The sequence below is a fragment of the Ziziphus jujuba genome, chromosome 5 (genome assembly GCF_031755915.1).
Source record: "Ziziphus jujuba cultivar Dongzao chromosome 5, ASM3175591v1".
NCBI classification, from domain to species: Eukaryota; Viridiplantae; Streptophyta; class Magnoliopsida; order Rosales; family Rhamnaceae; genus Ziziphus; species Ziziphus jujuba.
In genome coordinates, this window is record NC_083383.1 from 6717043 (window position 1) to 6739312 (window position 22270).

A 22270-nucleotide genomic window follows, 5' to 3' on the forward strand; every position below is an offset into this window, starting at 1 on the left:
TTGAAATCCAACAAATTTCCATCATTAAGTTAACAAGAAGGAAAAAATGCAGAGTCTAAAAGCTGATTAACCAGCCAAACACCTTCGGCAATTACCAACAAGTTCTCTGTGCTTGACACGTTGCAAGACTGCCTTCTACTTTTAGAACCAAGCCTCTCGACTTTTGAGCAAAATCAAAATAGAGCTTCATTTTTCTAGTCAATTTATTTGGCAATCAACCTTTAACCATTTTCTTATAGTACATTTTTTTTAGACCTACAAATTCGTTACTGTTGTAAAAAATATTTTTTTTAGACATGCAAATTGGTTACTGTTGTAAAAAATCACCTATATAATCTATCGCTCCCCCACTCACCATGGCACTATTCCATGTATAATGTATCCTATAAGCAGTCGTATACATGCAGTTTTATTTCTGACAGTCCATTCTTATAAACCTTTACTTCCATTGAAACTCTGCATTTCAATCTTCAAAGCGTCTGAACCAGTCGCTAATGGTTCTGATTAGGACTCTTGTTTCATTCAAGGAAAGAGCTTTAAGACCCTGAGCCATAGCATCTGCTGGAGTGTACACATTGCCTACTTGCCATTTCGGTTCCTGGCAAAGGCAAAACCAAGGAAGTGAAAAAAAAAAAAAAAATTATGTATATAAATATATATATTAAAAGCTCTACCAATATTGGAAAATAAGAATAGAAAGGGTATAAATAATCCTCTCGTACTATTATAGGCAGGCTAACCACTGGCTGATAGCCTGTTCAAGTTAGAACGACCGATTAGTAGTTTTAAACTCAACAAAGCTCTCAAGTAAAACATTATTCATATAAGCTACAAGCCCCAAATGTGATATTCTTTCAGTGTCCACTAGTTCTTTGTTCTTCTTTCTAATTCTAGTGGTTCTCTAAGCTTGTGTCATTAATGAATGAAGTATATTAAGAAAGAAAAAAATGACAAAGTTGAGGCTGAACATTTTGTTCTACAACCAATTTTATGCCACTTCACTACCAGCACACAGACAGTAACGAGCATTTTCATGAGATCAAAGGTTAGAATCTATTGAAGAATGCTGAGCCCTCTAGGTGTTATTTTCGGAAATCCATATGTATATGTTGTTACCTTGTCCCTGTTTTGGGGTTTTCTATGTAGAAATTTCCTTTCTGAAAAGACTTCTTGTATATCATTTCTTTTGATTACAGTGAGTACTGGAATAATTGCGAACAATATAGGAAAAAGAATGTTGATTTTTAATAAACTGCCAGCATCAAACAAAGACCAAACTTCATGTTTACAAACAATTGAAATTAGTAAGACAAGAAAACATGAAAAATCAGTTACCTGTATGCACGGTGTGATATGATTACCACTTAATTGGACCTTTTCTAGTGTCCCACCAATTGATTTCACACGAGTTTTCAGTGTTTCTTCTAGAAGATCTGTCTCATCAATTGTGTCAAAGTTGAACTTCACCTACAATACCATAATAATCAAACTAGAGTATTAATTAGTAAATCAAAATTATCAAACTTCAAAATAAAGGGGCATCATATGTACCAGTAGTGTGTGCTTGATATTGTACGAGCTCTTAAAACAATCACGATTTTCAGAGGGTGTTGGCTTGAACTCTGAAATCCCTTGGGTGACCTGACAGACATATTAGAAACAGGTCCATTAAATTCAACATCCAGGTACTTCACCATTTAAAGATATGGTAGATAACGTCAAAGAGCATAAGATATCAGGTCAGAATAAACAAAAATTAAAACCATGATGATTTGATTCAAGGATATGAAGCATTTCAAGCGAATGAAAACCATTGATACATGGATATCAGCTCTGAAGTGTGGTCCAAGATATCAAACTACCTGACCAAACACTGAGGGCAACTGCTCAACAAATTTGTTAAGTGAAGTTAGAGTCTCCTGATCATTGTTTGGTATAATTGCTCCAGCTGCATCAACTAGTACTTTCCACGTTTCATCTAAATATAAGTAGCAGTGACAAGTTCGAACATCAGAAATCACAAACAGATAACTCACAGTACATATCCATGAATATAAAACGCAAAACATAACCAAATTGTGCACGGTAAGATACATAATCATCTGTTAATTTAATGGTATCGTATTTCTGTCTAGAAATTATCAATGTGAAGTATATATAAAGTTAGAAGAAGTTACAAAATTAAACTAAAAGAACTTTGGAATCTACCTGAGGCACTCCTAGCCATTGAATAAACTGGGGATGCTTCTATAATGGCCATCATTTGTCTAACTAGAGGGCCGAACTGCAATACAGCATTACAAACTTTCAGTGCGCCACATAGACCAAGAAATCAAATGATTTCAAATAAAGCAAGCGGAAAATGTGACAAGTTAAATATATGATTTCACATTAGTCAAATGCATTAATTGTTCTACAGAGGTAGCAGAACTAATTAAGTAAAGCATCCTTTTGGTCTGATTTGTGCACAGTGATTTTCTACTAACTGTTTGTTCAATTCACTTTTAACACGCTAGTCACCCCAGCACAAAATTTCATGGGAACAGGAAACTTAAATTCTATCAAAAGGCAACTTTGCGAGAAATATCTATAGAAAAATTAGTTCCAAATTAAGTCAACAGATGACAAAAGCAATATCAGAGTCTATTCAAATATATTACTATTTCCCCTTTTTTGTCTTGGCTGAAGAACATTACGGTTTCCTTTTTCCTCTTTATGATGACAACAAATTTCCCAAAAAAAGGGAAGCTATTTGGTTAAAAAACTAAACAATACAAAACCAAACAAAAGTAAACAACTAATTCACAAACATAATCATTACTCACCTGCTCAAAGTAAGGCACGGCCTCCGTTGCTGACCTGTTGTTGTAAGCAATTGTGGCATTGGCCTTAACCACAAGAGACAATAAATCATATCTTACTCATACAAAATTGTCTCAATATAAAAAAGCAAATGACACAGGGATGAATCTTAATCTACTTGTCTTAAACCAGAGAAAATACGAACCGAGAAAAGAAAACTTCAAGAACCGGAGAAACAGACCAAACCTTTGGTATCTTGTCACAGAAATAGCTCCCTATGAGTACTTGGAGAAGTGCACCATTACTACAAATGCAAAACAAGCACCATGTAAATGCACCCATCACTTCCTTGGCAATGAAAGTGATAACAAGTTCATTTACTCGATTTCTCACTCACTCAGTCACCTACCTATGACCAACAGAAAACAGAGGAAGATTAGAAAGTTGGGCAGGCGTTAGATTAGAACGGGGAAGTCCAGAGGTTAAGATGGAATCCAAGCAGGCATTGAATCTCTCATAGACTTGCTTAGTAGCATGGGCATGATCAAAGGTCACATTGTACGGCACTGATATGATAAGAAACCCTTCCTTCGCCAGTAACTCAATCAAGTAGCTGAAATGAAACCACCAAATCACCATAGGTCTATTTTAATGGACATTAAAAAAGAAAAAAAAAATTTGAAATTTTGAAAAATGGGTTATGAAAAAGGGACCTGTAAGTGACTTCAGGAACAGCTCCGATAAAGGCACCACCGAGGAATTGGATGATGGCGCGGGGTTTCTTCCCAAGGGGCGGAGGTATAACCAAACAAGTATCCATCCGAGTGTAAATCCTAGTGTTGGTGGTTTTACTCGCACTAGTAGTATTAGATGTGAAGGTATTTAACCCGGCATGCCCATTCCAAACACCAGAAGAGGGGCTTCCAGAAGCAGCCATGGCTTTAGTGCTGCCATTAAGTGGAGGGCTAGAGTACTGAATGGTCGTCCTCGTCGTCGTCTTCTTCTTTTTGTAATGGGTGGTGTTGTTTGGAGAGAATATGCATCTGAATTTGGTGCCCAATAGAGAGGAGGAAGACGAAGACGAACAAGTGGCCATCTCCATTACCAAACTAAGCTCTCACTCACTGTGTGCTGCTGAGGCTAACCAGCAAACCAAAATTGCGTCAAAATTAACATCTGTTAATGGTTGAGCCACGAAGTCACAAAACACGTTTGCCTCAAAAATCAAATTATTAGCTGATTTTTTTTATTTTTTATTTTTAAGTCCATTTTCATTCCTGAGTGAATCCGTAATTTCAATTGTTTGTCGTGTTTCTCAATTCGTTCGTATGAGGCTGGATTAGAATTTGGAGCCGCGGAATATTGCCGAAACGACTCGTCGTTTGTGTTAACATTTTTTTTTTTTTTTTTTTTTAAAGGAAGGTGAACCATTCCTTGCGGGCCTTTTGCTTAAGCCCAGAAATGATTTTTGTTCTTAGCCTTCTTTGTGGACCGGCTTTGATTCCTTCAATCTAACTGCCCACTTCGGACTGGGTAATAAGAACATCTTTTTATAATAATTAAGAACTTCATTTTAGACGCAAGAACTTCAATGTGCTGACTAGCAAATGGATCTCAAAGGTAAATTGGGCCATACGATTGAAATACAGCAAATTACCGAAATCTCATATGGTTTCATCATAGCCGCTTGAAATATTCAGGAACATTTCATGTTTATTCTTCTGTTTTAAGTGAAAAGCAACTAAGGTGGTTTAATTTTCCATATTTTAAAATCCTCCTACAAGACCATAGGCATAATGGAACTCATTTTTATAAATTTGATGTTTAACTAATTCTTAACCATGATGATTGTGTTGCAGTTACCCTTGTTAGGATATTCTTTCATAAAATTCTGGTTCCGCCAAGAGAATGCAAGTAAATCTGTGGATAGCATTCTATCGGAAATCCGAATGTCCACCAACACAAGAATTCCGATAAAAGAATCAATCATCTAGAACCTAAACTCAGTCCACATAAACGCGGTTCAAGCAGAACAAGTATGATTAAAACAGTCGACATAAAAGCGTTTCAAGCAAAACAAGTACGCTTAAACCGAGTCTATTATGTCTAAAATCTGTTCAATTTGGATCCGTATAAATTCCTCCAAGGCTACATAAAGATTTTGATACAAAAACGATTTCTTAACATGGGTGCAGAATAATAGAAACTCCGACTCACAAAGATCATGCACCCAAAATAGGCATGAAAAAGCTCGCTTTAGGTTCCAAACTAAAATATTAGACACAAACCACTCGAAACCTGAAACTAGAATTCCTAACTTTTTAAGACATCTTCGGCAGTTTGCACTAAACTTAAAAGAAGGTATATATAAAACATTTAATACAAAATTTCAACTAGTACCGATATTACTCTAGATGCCAACTGTGATATAAGATGAAACATTAATTTCGCAATGCCAAAATAAGCCATATAAACACCTTTATTGGTGTATTATTTGAAAACGATTTATCGTACAAAGTATAGTCTTTCACAATCTTTCTATAAATTAAATGACTTTCAATCTAAACATACATGTATTCACCACCACGAATCGCATTTGCAGCACCTTTCCTCTCTTCTTCAGCCTCCTTTTCCCGTTCCTTCCAGCTCTCGTAGGCATGATCATCCGTTTGCAACTCGTGCCGACAAATTGGACAAGAATTGTGCTCGTCCTGTCAATTATTTTTGGCCAAAATTCATCAATAAGCAAACAACATTAGAGCATACATAAAAATGTACTTCAAAAAACCAGGAAACAAGTATGAAAAAGTGCTAAAAATCCCGAGTAAAAGTTACCAGCCAAGGCCTTAAACAGGGAGGATGGAAGGTGTGCTTGCAAGGCAACTCTTGCATCTTGTCATTCACAACCAAATTTTCTTTACAAATGGCGCACTCTGCATCTTTACCAAGCTTCCCAAGTACTTCCTCAGTAATGGTAATCACAGGAAGCTTCGCCACAACTTCTTTACTAGCAGGTGGGACTCTAGGGGCTCCTCTTTCATTCTCCAGAATCTTCAAAATATTCATATACAAAAGCATCCATATATGAAACTTAACACGAAAAAATGTACACAACCCAGATTAGATATTCAAGAAAGAATAAGGAAATACCGGCGGCAAAACGCTATCCAAATTTTCAATGAGAGACTGGAGTAGAGTGGTAGCGTTTTCCGAGGAGTTGTCTTGTTCCACCGGTCCTAGAGAAGAAGAAGAAGAAGATTCGGCGTTAGAGAGAGAAGCAGCGGCATTCAGGAGGTTTGCTTGCACAAGCCACTGAGGCTGTGGCGGCTCTGGATCCACCGTCAGATGACCCTCAAACAGATACCCTGAAATTTTATCCCAAATTCGTTACAAAAAGGAGCCGAATTTGAACCCAAAAAACAAAAAAATAATAATAATAATAATAAATAAATAAATAAATAAAATCTTATTATTCAATGGGCATTTTCAAAATTTGAGATTAAACAAGGGGTTTGGACCTCCATTACTGGGATTGGAAGGCTCGGGCGGATTGTGAACTTGATGCAAGACTTCCTTAGCCTGAGCAATGCAACTCTGCAAGTGATTCTTCTCGGAAGCATCGGTGACCAGGCTCTGGGCCTGCTCGAAAAGACCCAATCCGGCAGCCCAGAAACCAGGCGACGTGTACCTCGTCTTCAAGACGGTTGCAACTCGGCAAATGACGGAATAGAACTGTAACCCAATCAACAAAGCAAAAAACAAAATCCCAAGTTAACGAATTTAGCTGCTAAAACCAAACAAAGAAGTACAGAAAGGGGAATTGTTGGATTAGACAAATTAAAAAAACAAAAAGAAAAAGAAACAAGGGGATGAGGAAGGACCAATTTGCGGAGAGAGGGAGATGCAGAGGAATAGCGATGGAGGAACAGAGATTTGATGGAGGAGACCGCGTCCTCGAACTTCTGCTTCTTCCCCAGATCTCTCTGCAATTCCTCCAATCGCTGTTTCAGATTACTTTCCTCCGAATCCATATTTTCCATATAGTTTTTGAATTTTTTTTTTTTCCCAATTTTCCTTTTGCCTCTGGTTCAATCGCTTTTCTGGTAACGTTGTCGATCTGTAAATTTAAAGGCCATTCCAATTCGTTGATCGGAGTTTTCTTGACAAGGGGGTCACCGCAAAAGAGATAGAGGAAATCATCGGCTGCGCTAAGCTTCTTTGAGGCTTCTCAGGACCCCTTACTACTCGTCCAGTTATAGGTCACCACGTCAGCATATGATATTACAATAATAAGCATTGTTTCGAGAATACTGAGTAGGTTAGGCTCGAAAAATGAAGACCTATTCGAATTTTGAAACAATTTTTCCTACTTTATTTTCCCTGCATTTATTGGTAACTTTTTTATGGTTTTTGTTTATTTGGGACAGAAAAAATAATTTAAAATATGCCACATTTATGTTTTCTTGAAATAATGTTGTATTTTTACATCACTTTGTACTACCAATTAATCAAAATATTATTACTATGTTGATATATTATTCTATGCATTGAGAATCCAATCAATTGAACATCAAAACAATATAAGAAAAACAAACCAACAAAGGAATAACTCTGTTACATTCATATGTTAGTTAACTACATGCCAATTTCGATTGACTATTTTGCTTAAACAATCCAAATAAAATTTAACAAATATGCTAAAAGAATACTAGAAAATAAAAATAAAAAATGAAACAAATTAAATCAGAGATTCCATTCCTAAATCCTAATCTTCAATCTTCAAATCATTCGGTTCTCACACAGCAGCTTCAATCCGGGGTTCAAATGAGAGTGCAGACATGAACTCTATTGCTTCACCATTTATACAACATTTGGGCAACTCAACCCATTCATTGGCCACCAAATCACATACAACATAGCGGAACTGGTCAGCAGAGTTTAAGCATATCAGTATCTGATCACCAGCCCCTACACAGTTTATGTCCACCTTCTTGCCATACCACTCATGCGACATTGATGGAGGCATTGCAGCAATCTGGTTCCAAGATCGACCATCCTCGTCATACCACCACACTCTTACACTTGCGCTCTCAAAGAATTCTGACAACAGCACGACAAGCATCTTACCTTTACACTCCACAACATCTATGGAGTACTCGGAGAAGACAGGCAATAGCCTTGGGTACTCGGAAAAGTGCTTGCAGGTCAGATTGCAAGCAACAACCTTACCGGTGGAACTAAGGAAGTAGACTATCTCCTCGCCGTCTTTATTTGTGATTACTGATGAGTATTGCTTAGATGGACTTCTTTGCATGTTAGTTGCAACTACATTCCCAGCTTTACTGAGAAAGTAGACAGCATTGTCATCATTTGACTCAAATTCCATGGAATCGTCGACCTTTCTGTCTAAAGATATATCATCTTCCCAGCAACCAATGCTAGAGTCGTAAACTTTACATGAAAGTTTTGGAAATTCACCTAAGACCAGGACAAGCTTGTACGAGTGAGGGTGGTAATTCGAAGATGTATTCATCACAATGGCATGGAGAGGGAGATTTTGTATCTCTGCTTCCAGTGTAGGGAGTTCAGTACAGGATCCCGAAACAGGATTGCATATAATGAAGTTTCCTGATGAATTGCGGAAACAGATCAAGCCACCAGAGGCTGCAACAGGCATGGAATTGTAGTTGGAGCTTTGCTGGAGAAGAGGTGGATGATTTAGCCTCTTCCAGTTTCTTTCAGCTGAATCAAAGACAACCAACCGGTTGAGATTGGGATCAACCATAAAGAACCATGGATCCCGGGAAGGAATGTGAGAGCAAGCAAGCTTGAAACTTGCAGAAGCCGCAACTGATTTCCATCTTTTGCACACTGAAGTAAGGCGGAAGAAAGCGGAGGGTGGTAGCCATGAAAGGATCCTTTCAAGGAGGTCTTCATTAAGCTCATCCATAGAGAAGCCACTGAAAATGCAATCATCTTCTTCTGAATTTCTCTTCCGTTTTGTTACATAAACGGGGCAATCATCAAGAAGCTCCATCACCTATTAAAAAAAGGTGGTGATTATGTTAGTTGTGAAAGGAAAATTTGTTTAAATGCCCCAGATATATACAATACAACCATAGTAAATACATTAAAGAAAGCTCTGGCATGGCGTCAAAATAAATACATATCAAAAAGTGCTAATAACAAGATAAGGAATGCACTCCCAACCCAAGTTATCTTTCCATGTCTGACATTTAATAATTAAGACAAAGTAATTTGGTCAGCAGCAGAGAAAGAAGGGAAAGGGTGTAGAAATTTTAAAGTGTAAGGAACATCGACATCTGAGAGACCCTATGGTTTAAAAGCATTGCCAAGCAATTACTGCTTAAGGATGGATTAGGATAACGCCAATGGGCAATAGCAAATCTGGATCATCATAAAGAATCAAAGTCCATACTTTATATGCTACCCACAGAAATAATTTTCTCTCTGTACAACAAGGTGCTAGGGATTTTAGGGGGGGGGGGGCATACAGAGAAAAGAAAATAAAAGAGAGAAAACAGGAGAAAAGGGGCAAAGAAAAACACCAAAAAGATGGATAAGAAATAAGTTTCTTCAAAATAAATAAATAAATACGGGTGACAAATCAAAACGAGAACTTTAACAAGAACCAATCGGAAATACATGTTGACCTTTCTGACTTACTATCTCTGCTCTTCCATGAACTTAAAACAAAATGAGTATAACTTAAAATAGCGAAAAGAAGAGAATTACATGAACTTTCGCAAAGGAGCAAAGTAATTTCCAATTTACCCAGAAATCACATTTCGCACGCTCACAGTAAGAATAAAGTTTTCAGAAATTAATTTGACAAAACAAAGGAAAAACAGAAAGCTTATGAGCCTCAAAGATCTGAAGAGACAGTACTCAACAATAAGACAAATTTTTTTTTAAAAAAAAAAATGAACTAATAGGCAAAATATACCTGCTTGAGCATGAGCTTGAGCTTGGGGAGTGCGAATGGAAGGCAGCAAAGTTAGATAGTAGAGAGTGACAGGGTTGTGAGTGTCAAAGGGTTTGAATAAAAATGGGCAGTGAGAAGTGAGAAATGAGAAGGAGGTGAATAAAGTAGATGAAAGGGAGAGAGGAAAAGAGGAAGTAGGAAGGGAGGTGGGAAGCTTCCTTGGGAGGTCTTTTTGTTTGGCGTTGACACTTTTTTAGAGGCGGAGCACACGGTGCATCACACACACGCACACACACACACGAGGGTTTAATTGTTTATCCATTCACCCCCCACCATTTCACAAGCAAAAGCAACCTACACACACACACACACACACACACACAAAAAAAAAAGCAAAGACAAAGGGAAAGAGCCACAATCTCACTCTCACTCTCACTACATTCCCTTCCTAAGTCCCCTATTTTTAAGTAGGGAAAGAGGGTAGTTGACTCTCTCTGCTTGAGGTGTGGTTTTTGGCTTTGGATACCAAAGTCCAAACAACTGTGGCACTTGTAATCACTTTACTCGTCTTTTTCGACATAAAAGAAAGAGAAAGCCCCCAGCCTCATCCCCACTGGGGCTTCATTTCAAACACACCCTCTTACATTTCATTACATGTCAAAGGGCTTTGGCATTTCTAAACCAAAAAGCAAAACCCCACAAACCTCCTGCTTCTGTGCCTCGTTAAGGAATCTCTCTCTCTCTCTCTCTCTCTCTCTCTCTCACAAAGTCAATGCCCAGAATCTTGGCTCCCTCAAAGAAACAAACAACAATATAATACAATGGGAAAAAGCCGTTAATTGCGTTGTATTTCATTTTTAAAAAATAATAAAAAATAAAAAATGTTTACTTTTTCGCTTGTGTTACTTTTTCGCTTGTGTTCTTTCAGAGGAGATGCTTGGCCTTCTAAGGAGACCAATGGGGAGATCTCGATGCCATGCAAATACAATGCAACCTCTTTTCTCAAATATGGCCTGGCTTGGGTCTCCAAAGACGGCTCTATTCTTTCTTTTCCCCCATTTCTCGACTCCTTCCACCGAAAAGATCGTTTTTTTTTTTTTTTTTTTTTTTAATTTACCTATAAAAATCTAATATTCGCAGCGTTTATCAGAATGTTTAACTTCAGCTTCACACAAGTTTTAACAGCCACAAAAAGAGAAAACCTTGGACTCCTACACAAACTTTCCCTCTTGGATGGCTAAAGAGCTGTAATAAATTGGAATTTTACAAATGCTTTTTATCTTGTGTGATTTTCATGGGAAAGAAAATCTTTTGAAGATAAGAGTAATGTAGCCTGACCCTGATATTAATTGTCATACTCTTTGGTAAGTTTGATTTCCAGGTCAAGGTGTGGACTTTGCAACCAAAAATAATAATAATAATAATAATAAATGTAGTAAAATAATCTCTTAATTTTCATAGACTCGCTGATATACAGTAAATTAAATAAATAATAATAATGATGTAATCGGCATATACTGTAATTATATTGCAATGATAAGCTTCAAATCCACTTTTTGTAGGCTTCAAGAAAAACAAAGATCTTGCATCGAATCGATCCCAAATCCAACATACATACAAGACTTCTAACATGACACAAATCCCTGTCAATGGCTGGCTAAAAATGCACATGCATGGTATACTAGTTGACAAAGTTCCCCAAGCACAGATCTGGAGTGAACATTACACCAGAAAACTCCATGTGCGATTGACTTTGATATCCTCATCTTATTTTTCTCTTCTTTTTCCTTTTTTTTTTTCCTGCTTTAATTATTAATCAAAAATCTCGGAAAGACACAAAAGAAACCCAGGTGGGCGTAGTCGAAACTAATAAATAAACAAGTTTCCGTACAAGCAAAAGAAAAAAAGAGAGGGGGAAAAAAAACCTAAAAACAAGAGGAGAAAAAGAAGACATTTAAAGAGAAGAATTCCTCCCAACCCGTTACTCTCATTGCATTGCACTCTTTTATCCGAATAAATAAAGTTTAGAAGTCCAACTAAAATTGCTACACATAGAATCCGAGATTTCTACAAATAATGAACCCCAGAGGAAAAAAATATTCCCAACTCAACCCTTTTTTTAGATGATGATGGGATTGTTAAAAAATATGGACAAATAATAAGTTAGAAGCCCTCTGGTACAATGAATTGTCACCCATTATTCCTTACTCTCTTGACTCCAGTTCCGTCATGAAAGTAAGAAGTATTATGGAGTAACAGGTGCTTCATTTTATGATTTTCAGCCCTTGATGCCTCGCTTGAGAAACAAAACGTACCAGAATCCAATTTATGAGCATGTCCACCTTGCGAATCACTTTCATCTGCTGCAGAAGGAGCGTGCCCATTGCTGTGAATTTCAATTTCTTTAGAGGCATATATGGTTGATAAATCATCAACCACATCCCTATGTTCTGAGTCTTTTTTGACATCTTCACAATTTGAAACAGGCAGATCCTTCTCATAGGAACAATCAGCCATATCCGTATCGTCTGAATCTTCTTTGACATCTTCACAATTTGAAATAGACAAATCCTTCTCGCTGAAACAATCAACCATTATCGTGTCTCCTGAATCTTCTCTGACATCTTCACAATTGGAAACAGACAAATTCTTCTCGCAGGATAGAGATACTTCCTCCACAACAGACTGACATGTTTTGTTAGAAGCCACATCCCTTGTATCTGCTCCTATAGTACCAAGATCCACAGCCACAGAAGAAACTTTCTCAGACACATTTGAAACGGATGGACCTGATTCGAAACTATAGGTATTTCTATCCTCTTGATCTTGTTTAGAAGCCTCAGATTCCCTTCCAAAAACCACCACCTCTCTTTCACAGCTGGAAACCTCCTTTACAACAGATGTCGGTTCGGGAATGACAACATCAGCATCAGCATATTTAAAATGTTCTCTTACAGCTTCAGAATTAATTCCAAGAGATGACTCCTTTGCAGAAACCTCAGGGTACAAACTAGCAGATGACGGAGATCCAGAGGGGCAAATGAGAATGCCAGAGTCGCCTTGGGCAGAACATTCAACTTGTTCTTTCAGGCAAGGCTCTTCAACATTGACAATTTGTTCCTCCTTCTTTATAAGTTCAGGAGGTCTTAGACATGATGGTCGCGCCCGAACCCTGTCCAAAACCAGAAAAAAGTAATATTATACACATATCACAAGCTTCCCCTAATAAAAATTGTGAAAAACACAAAAAGCAACCTGCCAGAAGAAATATATGCATATACATGGTAAACATCGTTATATTCCAATGAACACATTCCTTCAACATTATCAAAAAAACTGAATTTGAGTGAAACATGAATAGTATGCGAGAAAAGAAAAATATTAATTGAAAATTGTTATGTCAAAAATTCTTTTAAGACACAAACCTGCTGTACAAAAGCATGTATGCTCCCTGAGAAAGTACTTCTTCCAGTTCAACACCCGTAACCTTGAGAACAGTGCATTTTAAGTCAGATAAAATTACTACGTCAAGTGCATATAACTAAAAGAAAAATAAGCACATATGCAGCCAGCAGAAACAAGCAGAATCACACAGTGCATACACATGGAAGGGGGTGGTTTGGGTTGGGGGGGAGAGAGAGAGCTACCTTACAATCATCAATTCTGTACCAGTTGCCACGGAAATCCTTGGTATAGCAGATATAATGGCCAAAAAATGACGCATTCAGCATGTCCACATGAACAACAACTGCATAAAGTTTGTATATATCCAAACCATTCCCTGCTTCACTCATGTAAGGGCTAAGATCTAAAGTCTCTGGGAAAGTCACACTCTTATTAAGCTTCCCAAACCTCCCACTCTGAAAATATCAAACAGACAATAATTTCAAAATTTGGCAGAAGAGAAATCATTGATAACGAGAAGACCAAAAAGAAAAAAATAAAGCTATAAGAATCAGCACAATGTGCTATAAACGCTAAAAACTCCAAATCCAGATACTGTAGTTTTATTTTTTTCAGAAGGAAAAACCTCTAAAACGTCTAAAAGTTAACAATATAAAAAAGAGTTTTGACTATCTTAAGAAGTTTGAGCAACAACTATTATTTCCTACCAGACTAATGGATCCCACAACCTTCAAGAAACCATCTCACCTGACATAAAAATAAAAAATAAAAAATAAAACTAAAACACCTAGCCCATCTAAGAGCCATTCCAAGTGTAATACTAGTAGATATCAGTTTCCTCTCTATGAATTATTTTACAATCTTCAGTGATACACATTTCTGACAACAGAATTCATGATTATGGAACAGATCCATTGGTATTGTTTTTAATTGATGAAAATAAATAACTTCATTTCTTGATAGAGGTACTTGATCTACAGTAGCAGAAATAATATTGTTAAATTACACGTCCCACTTTACAAATCAAGGAACACATACAAGAAGAGTGTAGCTCAAACCTGAAATCTTTTCAAGGCAATTGTTAGAATATTTGGAGCCTGTTTAACCATAAGACGCTTTGAAGCCTTGACATAATCATTGCAACTACAAACAAAAAGTATATTGAATAAGAGATCATACAGTGGAACATGAAATTATGTATATAAAAGGGTAACCAACCATACCCATCGCATTTATACATATTTTCTCCATGAAGCAACTCCTCGACTGTAAATTGGTCTAAGCATTCCTCCAATGATGCAGCCTCCCCATGAATTTCAACAGTCAAATCCATCATATTTTCATACTGATTTGATATCTTATTGCATGCAGTACATATTACCTGAAAATTATAAAAAGATCAAAAGGATTAAAAGGTAAAAAGGAAAGGCACATACAAAAACAAATTTGAAATCATCACTTGCATAGTGGACTACCAAACATCAAAGGGAATGTATTGCTACAAGCTAACCTGAGATTGAAGGTAACCCCCAAAAATATGTTGGATGATGGTTGTCTCTTGAGAGGCAGGTGGGACAGCTTTTTCACCCCCAAATTCATCGAGGCAGATTGATTGCATTGTATCAATGGCAAACCTACAGGAAAAGAATGGTGTTTAACAAACTTAACCCAAACTTACCATCGTAATATCATAAAAAAAATAAAAAGCCACTATGATAAGCATAGACAAACAGAATCAACAGAATCAAGTAGAAATAACAGAAACCTCATGAACTCATGAGCATCCTCCTGTCTTCCATAGCCAAGATTACCACCAATATTACGCAACCTAGATATAATATTGGTCGGTGAAAAGGCCTGCAAACTTCTGCTAGCTCTTTCAAGATGAGTTTGGAATTCACAAAGGAAGCACCAATCATTCCGTATGCCTAAAAGACAACAAAAAAAAAATACCAAAAAAAAAAAGAGTAAGGAATGTAATTAAACACTTCTAACCAGAAAGAAAAATCACATAAGTCTATGTCTTTACATTCTAACCGATGACCCTTCTCTAACAAGTAGGCAACAAGTGGCCGTGTAAAAGTAAGACACTGCAGAACCACATTAGCAAAGCAACTGCACCGAAAAGGCAGAATTTAGATACAAGAAGAATGTATATGCATAACATATATACTTACATAACTACACAATTTTCATGTGTTTGAGATGGAAAGGGGAAGGATTTGCAAGAACCTGTTTCCACAATTTAACAGTCCACAAGGAGGGAATCCTGGTTTGTCCCAGTTGAAAAGTTTCACGAATTCATCATAAGGAAAAAGAATCTGAAATATACAAATGTTATTATGACATTAGTGTCCAACTGTCTATCAAGAATTACCAATGAAAACAGCACTTCATTTAACAACGTTAAAACAAAAATTACCTCTTTTGGCTGCTTGATAAGTTTAGCAGTTTCACTTCCACGTGCTGGTACCAGTGCAATTCCTGAAAAAGTTTTACCCCTAATCCCAGACTTTACGACACCCCTGTTATTAAATGCATTTTGAGCTGCCTTTTCTCTGTCAGGTTCCTTACACTCTGACTTATGCCCAGATTTCCAGTGTGCATTTTGGCACTTTAAAGAACTAAAAAAGAAAACAATAAATCAATAAGACCAGCTAATAATAAAACTCAAACTCAACTACCGCAGGAAACATGTGCATAAGAATATAGCCTGCACCGCAAAGAATAAAAATTCTGAAAAATAGAACCAGTACCAATAACATTATAACAATGGGGGAAAAAGGCAAGGGAAAAACAGAAAACCATTCAGGATTAAGAACAGAAATACATTTAAACGTGCTACATTCCAATATCTGGGAAAATACTTGATATATCTCCTGTCAATATAAACCACAGGCCGAAACTAGATTATGAGCCAATCACTAGCTAGAGTCCCAAGTCAAGGTAAAATCAGAGAGATTTACAACAGTTAACGGCCTGTTAAATTCTTATCAAGCACCCAGAATAAGCGTAGTTGATTTTGCATTTGTCATAAAAAGTTCGTTACAGTAAAATTCAGAAAGAAACAAAAAAAAATCCATAGCATATACCAGGCGCTATACGTTGTCAAACGTGAATCACATAGAAAAAAATAAAAATAAAAATAAAAACTCAAATATTATGCCTTTACTTTCTACCAAAATCAAGAATCACAAACCCCCCATACTAAATGTTGAATTAGGAAGCGCAGTGGTTTAGAAAAAGGCAAGGTGCATAAACTTCTATGCGAACGTAAAAAGACAAAACATGAAAGCTTGACCAGGAAAATCTTCAAGGCAACCATTGATTACAAAGGGAAATACTCAAATAAGTTAACCCATGAAAATACACACCAAGTAAGGAACAAGTGCCACGGCGCAATTGAATATTATACAAAGAAAGAAAAAATTTTAAGTACCAAAGACAACCCAAAAGATTAATGGCATATAAGCAATCTAATTCAAGAACCAACAAAGAAGTTTGAAAAACAATATATATATATATATTACCAGTATCGAACGGCTTTGCAGCGGGAGCACTGCTTGGGGCCCGAATTGCCGCAAACGATGCAAACCGGATCCTCCATGAGTAAGCCGGGCATTGAGGTCCGATCAGTGGTGTCACCTCCTCCTTCAAAATTGGCGTCGACCTCAAAGTACTTCGAGGCCGTGTTCTTCAGCAAATGGAGCAATCCGACGGCGATTATAAACACTGTGAATATGAACTGAAGGAACCAATTCAGATCCAAACTTACTCCCGCGACATGCATCTACTCCTCCCCCGCGTTGATCGTCGATTCCTCGCCGATCCTTGAGCTTTTCATCGATAATACCGATCAATTTCACTGCCACCTCTTCAATCATAACAAACAAAACTCCCCCTCCCCACTCCCCCCCACCCCCCCACCCCAAATCCCAACCCCAACCTCTCTCTCTCCTTTACTCCCAAATTAGGGTTTTCGTTCTTTCAATGTTCTTTTTATAAACTTTAAAAAAGTAAACACAGAGATCAATCTGGTATAAAATTAGGGTTTTTAATCAAGAATGCATGTTTAGAACTGGTACCAGACAAGGAGGATGTCTTATTGTGGCAAAAAATAATAATAATAATAAACACAAAAAAAAAAAGAAGATAAAATTAATAATTAACAAATCACAATTTCTAAGAAAAGTTATAGACCATTCAGCCAAATTTGTAATAATGCTTTTTTTTAAAAAAAAAAATTTCTCGAGTGAGTTTCGTGGTAAATTCTAGACCAATTCTCCAGAAGCAGCACCAATAAAGTAAAGAAAGTAGTTTTGAAGATTATAAATAATGATTGTAAAAATCAATTATTTACAATTACAGGTTTAATAATGAAAAAGGTTTGGGTTTCTTGTCTGAAAAGAAAGTCTTTCCGTGGCGTGATTAGAATTTTACAAAAAGTGATTTTGGAGGAAAAAAGATATTGGGGCTTTGTTTTGTAATGTGGTCACGTGGAGGGGAAGTAGTACAGGTGTGAACTGTGAATCACTTTCGAAAAAATAACGGAGATGCACGGACAGATATGCGACTCCTTGTCACGGACTTGAGCGTTTTCATTATCAGCGTGGGGTCGTGGAACTTTCCTATTCGCTCTATATTACCAATTGTTGGAGACCTATATTACCCAAAAAAAAAAAACAATATATATATATATCATATTCCATTTTGGAACATTATATTATTTTGACATTTAACTTGTTTAACTTAAAAATTACTCCTTTTTTTTTTTCCTATCTAAATTACTTTGTCTTTATTCACAAAAAAAAAAAAATGTATTTGTCTTTTTATCAAAATATAAATTAAAAAAAAAAAAACTTAATTTATCTTTTCTTTTCTTTCTTGACTTAATTTTTGGCGAATATATCTTTTTATGTGATAAAAATATATTTGAGTTATGATCAAAACCCACTAGCAAAACCTTGAGCCCACTTAAAGCTTGACTTGCAAAGCCTGTTCTCGGCACGTTGACTAGCATTCATCTGTTTTACTTGAATTTTTCATTTTTCTTTTATTTGAACGAACTGATTGATTGGTTCGAAATTTATTCATTATAATTACACGGATAGCCATCATGTACTTTTTTATTCTTTTCTTAACGAGGTTGGATTATAATAAGCATTTGCTTTATTGTCGGACACTTTGGACTTCATACCTTTTTCTCAAAGAATAAAAGCAAATAAAAAGGAGGAAAAAAAAGAAGAAGTAAGAATTTGGGAAATATATTCCTTTTCATGCCTAAAGAATTTCTTCTCATTGAAAATATTTTATTTCCAAATAAATGAAGTCTTAACATTATAATATGAGCCTAAGACAGCTCATTTAGAAGCATTTGGGGGATCTCACTCTCACAAATCAATTTGTATATTATAAGATTTTTAGCCTTAAGATGTTTCAACATCCTTGTATGCATTGGAAACCTATTCAATCTCCATTTCCACATTGTCTATGGGTAAACCATCATCTAAACAACTTAAATCTTCCTCTTGCTCAAGTTGAAAAGAAATACTCTCATTCTCGGAATCACTCTCGTTTGCAAAGCATTAACTTCCATGTCTTACATATCAGTGGAAGTTTTCAAATTTCTTCTTCTGTAACCTATAAAGGCTCTGGATATTTTCCTTCCATGGAACTAAACGGCATTCCCGATCAGCTCTTAACCTTCATATGCTTCTGCCACGAAGACACTAAACCTCTTCCACCTCTCTGAGACATAAAAAATGCCAATATGCTTTAGAAGAAGTCTCATAAGCTTTTGGGGCATCACAAATTCCCTTCGAAAGTGAGTGAGATGGTCAGTGACCAATCTCTTCTCAATGATAAAGCTAAGCAGTTCATGCATTACAGCTACAGCCCTCTCGTCAAATTCTAGTGAACCAGCTTTCAGTCCTCTGGCATCTGCATAAGAAGACCAATAGCACCTTTTCTCAAAGTGCTCGATTTTTTCTCCATATCTACACGCTTTTGGGAGAAAACTACAAAAGAAAAGGAAGAGAAAGCAATCCCGAGGCATGAGCGGGGGACTCAGTTATCCCGATTATTCTCTTCTCCACCTCTGTTATAGCCCAAGTAAGATTCCAATTAACAAGCTTCAAATACTCAGTCTCATCCTCATTTTCACCACCTTAAAGTGTTGGGGATACTTGTGAACCCAACTAGTACGAAAATCAACTGGCAGGCAGAAATCTCTCCTAAAATGGGGAATCTTATCCAAAGGAAGCAATTTATCAACTGACATCATTAAGACCGGGTAACATATTCAGCAACATTATCCTTGTTCTCCTCAAGAATCCTCTCCTCTTCTTCCACCAGATCCTCAGCCAGCTTTGTCATCCCGCACCATAAAACCGCCCTGTGATCCTTATACAACTCGAACAATTTAGGTGATTTCCTAATGAAATAAGAGACCTTATGGGGTTTAGGGAGATTTATCTGCCTCCGATACTGTTCCAGTGACCTAAATGAAATAATCATTTCTGGTTCTTTCTTCAGAATTTCCATCAAGAAGAGTACTTTTGAGGCAATCTTCCACTTCTCTGTAACAATTCCAATTTCATGAACCCTCTTCATTTTGCTCCTGTCCTGTACCCTTTTACTGGTGGTCATGAATCATCATCAGTCCGTGACCACCACCCAGGTTAAGCTTCTCTCGACCAGTTTCTTCTCACAAACATGTTAGCGGACATTGTTAACTCAAAATGGGTAATGCTGATCAGCATTCAGAGAATACTAGTTCAATTGGGATACTGATTCGTATCTGAATGTAAAAATCCAAACTCGTTTTTTCAAGCTATCAAGTGGAAAAGGGACCAAAAGATAAAACAAATGGCATGAAAACATTGAGTAGAAAAACGCCACCTTCTGGTCCATAAACTCAGGCCAAATTGTTAGCTTAGCTTCCGAAGAACAACCTTTACATGCTACAAGATCAGTTCAAACATCAAACTTAGTCCAATCATGACTACTGTCTCTTCATTGGTCTTGTTGGCTTGCAATTGTTATACCAAGGATTCTTGGAAACATAAGGCCAGTTGTTCTCATTGGGTGATCCGCAAAGCTCAAATATCTTATTAAGTTGCTCAGACTACAATGAAGTGTAAAGAATATGTCTGTCAAAAATCTAATAATGAATTAAAATTTTCAATAGAATTTTCCAATACATGGGGAAAAAACGTAATTTATTAAACGGGCAAAATTTGCAATTCTTCAAATTTTCAACAAAATTTCCATTGAAGGAGATAAATATACCCAAACATGAACAAAGCTACATTTTGAGCCAAACACTAGCCAGTCCCACGCCAAGATAAGGAGACACAGTTTTACAATACCTGTATAAAAACGTCAATGCAGAACGTAAAACTCAAAAAAAATTAAAGCTTGATCAGAATATCTCCAAAACACCACAATGATTGCAAGAGCAAAACACTCAAATAAGGTAACCCATGAAATGCACACCAAGTACGAATCAAGTGCCAATGTGCAACTGAATATGCAAATCAGAATGCCTTTTTTTAAAATTTCCCAAAATGTAAAGCACCAAATACACATGAAGATTAATGGCATATGAAAACTGAATAAGATAAGAATTCCGCAATCAAATTCAAGAACCAGTAGGGAGAAAAAAAAAAAAGAAAAAAAAAAAAAGGATTTTACCAGTATCGAACGACTTTGCAGCGAGAGCTCCATTTGGCAGACGACGCGTACCGAATCCTCCATAAGCGAGCCCGGCATTGATGTCTCCTCCCCCAAAGTTTTTGTCCACCTCAAAGTACTTGGAGGCCGTGGTCCCAAATTCTACTGCCAACGACACATCAACCCAACCTGAAAACCTTAGGCCCACTTAAAGCTTGGACTTTCAAGGCCTGTGATCGGTAACGTTGACCTGTATGCATCTGTTTGTTTCACTATAATATCCTTTTTTCTTTTCTCTGTTTTCTCGAGCCGAAACAACCTTTATCACTTTCATTAATCAGAACCTGTATAGGAAATGTTGAGTTTGTATAGATGAGCCATCTATCATATAAACCCATTTTCTAGAAAAAGAAGCATGCCAATTATCCCATTTACTTTCAAGTCCTCAAATTACATATGGTGGTCCAAAAATTTTCCATATACATTAAGGAGAATAGCCGATTACAGTAAAATATTAAAACTTTGTATTTGGAACGCTTTTTTAACTTTTAAATGGTCCAAAAATGTTTGATATATTTATATTTGGCCTCAGTTATTTGTTTTCATAACAATTCACACGCTGTTACAGAAATTTGAGTGTGTAATAGTCAGTGCTGTTGCTGGGCATATTAACAGGCTCAAGATGCATCACAACAATTGAGTTTCCAACTAAGAGCAACGGGCTTTAGGCCAGAAAGCAGAACAACAACGCATTCGAAGCTATTATAGAACTAGGAGGCCCAATATTAACCACTACTAATCCAACATTCTATAAAAATGGTAATGCAATTATGCAACATAAAAAATTTAAAAAAAAAATAATAATAATAATATAGGAGTCTAGGAGAGAGTACTAAATCTACATGATACCTTAAATTGTGCAACTTTCTTTTGATTTTTTATTTGATATTTTGTTTACTTGATTAGCAGTGCTTCATATGAAAAGGGTGAAGGAACCAAACAGATGGAAAGAACATGAAGATTCATACCCTTTTTCCTCATACTTTTTTGTTTCATTTTATTTTTTATTTTGTAGTGCTCCATTCTCTACATTTCTTTATGCTACTAAACTAATTATCCCTTTGGATTCTATATAGGGGACCTCTCTCTCTACTCTCTACTCTCTACTCTCTACTCTCTGTCTCTATCTGTCTCTCTTTTCTGTCTCTCTCTCGTTTAACAGGTTCATCCATTAAGAAATGAATGGATTAGTTGGAATAGCATATGGTTCAAAAAAAGAAAAAAAAAAAAAATTATTTCTCCTTTAACAAAAAAAGGCTATCCTTCAAAGAGTGATCTATATAGGGGCACTAGTGCTCTCATCATTAGGAAAATCTGTTTGCCAAACAACTTTACCATTTGGCCTTGGAAAACCCAAAATCACTGATTCCATTTGAATCGACA

At 36.6% G+C, this 22270-nt stretch overlaps 4 protein-coding genes and 1 pseudogene across 4 annotated transcripts; all 5 read right to left on the reverse strand.

Moving 5' to 3' along the window:
• On the reverse strand, positions 1-4034 carry LOC107420140 (uncharacterized). Its single transcript, XM_016029030.4, has 9 exons — positions 3516-4034; positions 3212-3415; positions 3049-3106; positions 2826-2888; positions 2209-2284; positions 1863-1978; positions 1552-1641; positions 1336-1467; positions 1-598 (listed from the first exon to the last, which is right to left on the reverse strand). The coding sequence occupies exons 1-9, from the start codon at positions 3902-3904 to the stop codon at positions 464-466; spliced, it is 1263 nt and encodes a 420-aa protein (XP_015884516.1). The 5' UTR covers positions 3905-4034; the 3' UTR covers positions 1-463.
• Positions 4035-5263: 1229 nt separating this feature from the next.
• LOC107420142 (E3 ubiquitin-protein ligase AIP2) lies at positions 5264-7030 on the reverse strand. Its single transcript, XM_016029032.4, has 5 exons — positions 6684-7030; positions 6321-6534; positions 5953-6167; positions 5638-5853; positions 5264-5513 (listed from the first exon to the last, which is right to left on the reverse strand). Exons 1-5 carry the CDS (start codon positions 6840-6842, stop codon positions 5364-5366), a joined length of 954 nt encoding a protein of 317 aa, XP_015884518.1. The 5' UTR covers positions 6843-7030; the 3' UTR covers positions 5264-5363.
• Positions 7031-7383: 353 nt separating this feature from the next.
• Positions 7384-10668, reverse strand: LOC107420141 (F-box only protein 13). The gene is made up of 2 exons (XM_016029031.4): positions 9770-10668; positions 7384-8842 (listed from the first exon to the last, which is right to left on the reverse strand). The coding sequence occupies exons 1-2, from the start codon at positions 9779-9781 to the stop codon at positions 7598-7600; spliced, it is 1257 nt and encodes a 418-aa protein (XP_015884517.1). The 5' UTR covers positions 9782-10668; the 3' UTR covers positions 7384-7597.
• A 912-nt stretch (positions 10669-11580) lies between these two features.
• LOC107420024 (ubiquitin carboxyl-terminal hydrolase 18) lies at positions 11581-17073 on the reverse strand. The gene is made up of 11 exons (XM_048476518.2): positions 16684-17073; positions 15576-15777; positions 15386-15474; positions 15183-15268; positions 14919-15081; positions 14664-14787; positions 14377-14534; positions 14212-14296; positions 13396-13608; positions 13174-13235; positions 11581-12920 (listed from the first exon to the last, which is right to left on the reverse strand). Exons 1-11 carry the CDS (start codon positions 16941-16943, stop codon positions 11939-11941), a joined length of 2424 nt encoding a protein of 807 aa, XP_048332475.2. The 5' UTR covers positions 16944-17073; the 3' UTR covers positions 11581-11938.
• A 1373-nt stretch (positions 17074-18446) lies between these two features.
• LOC107420022 (protein WHAT'S THIS FACTOR 1 homolog, chloroplastic-like) lies at positions 18447-21129 on the reverse strand (annotated as a pseudogene).
• Between the last annotated feature and the right edge of the window lie 1141 nt (positions 21130-22270).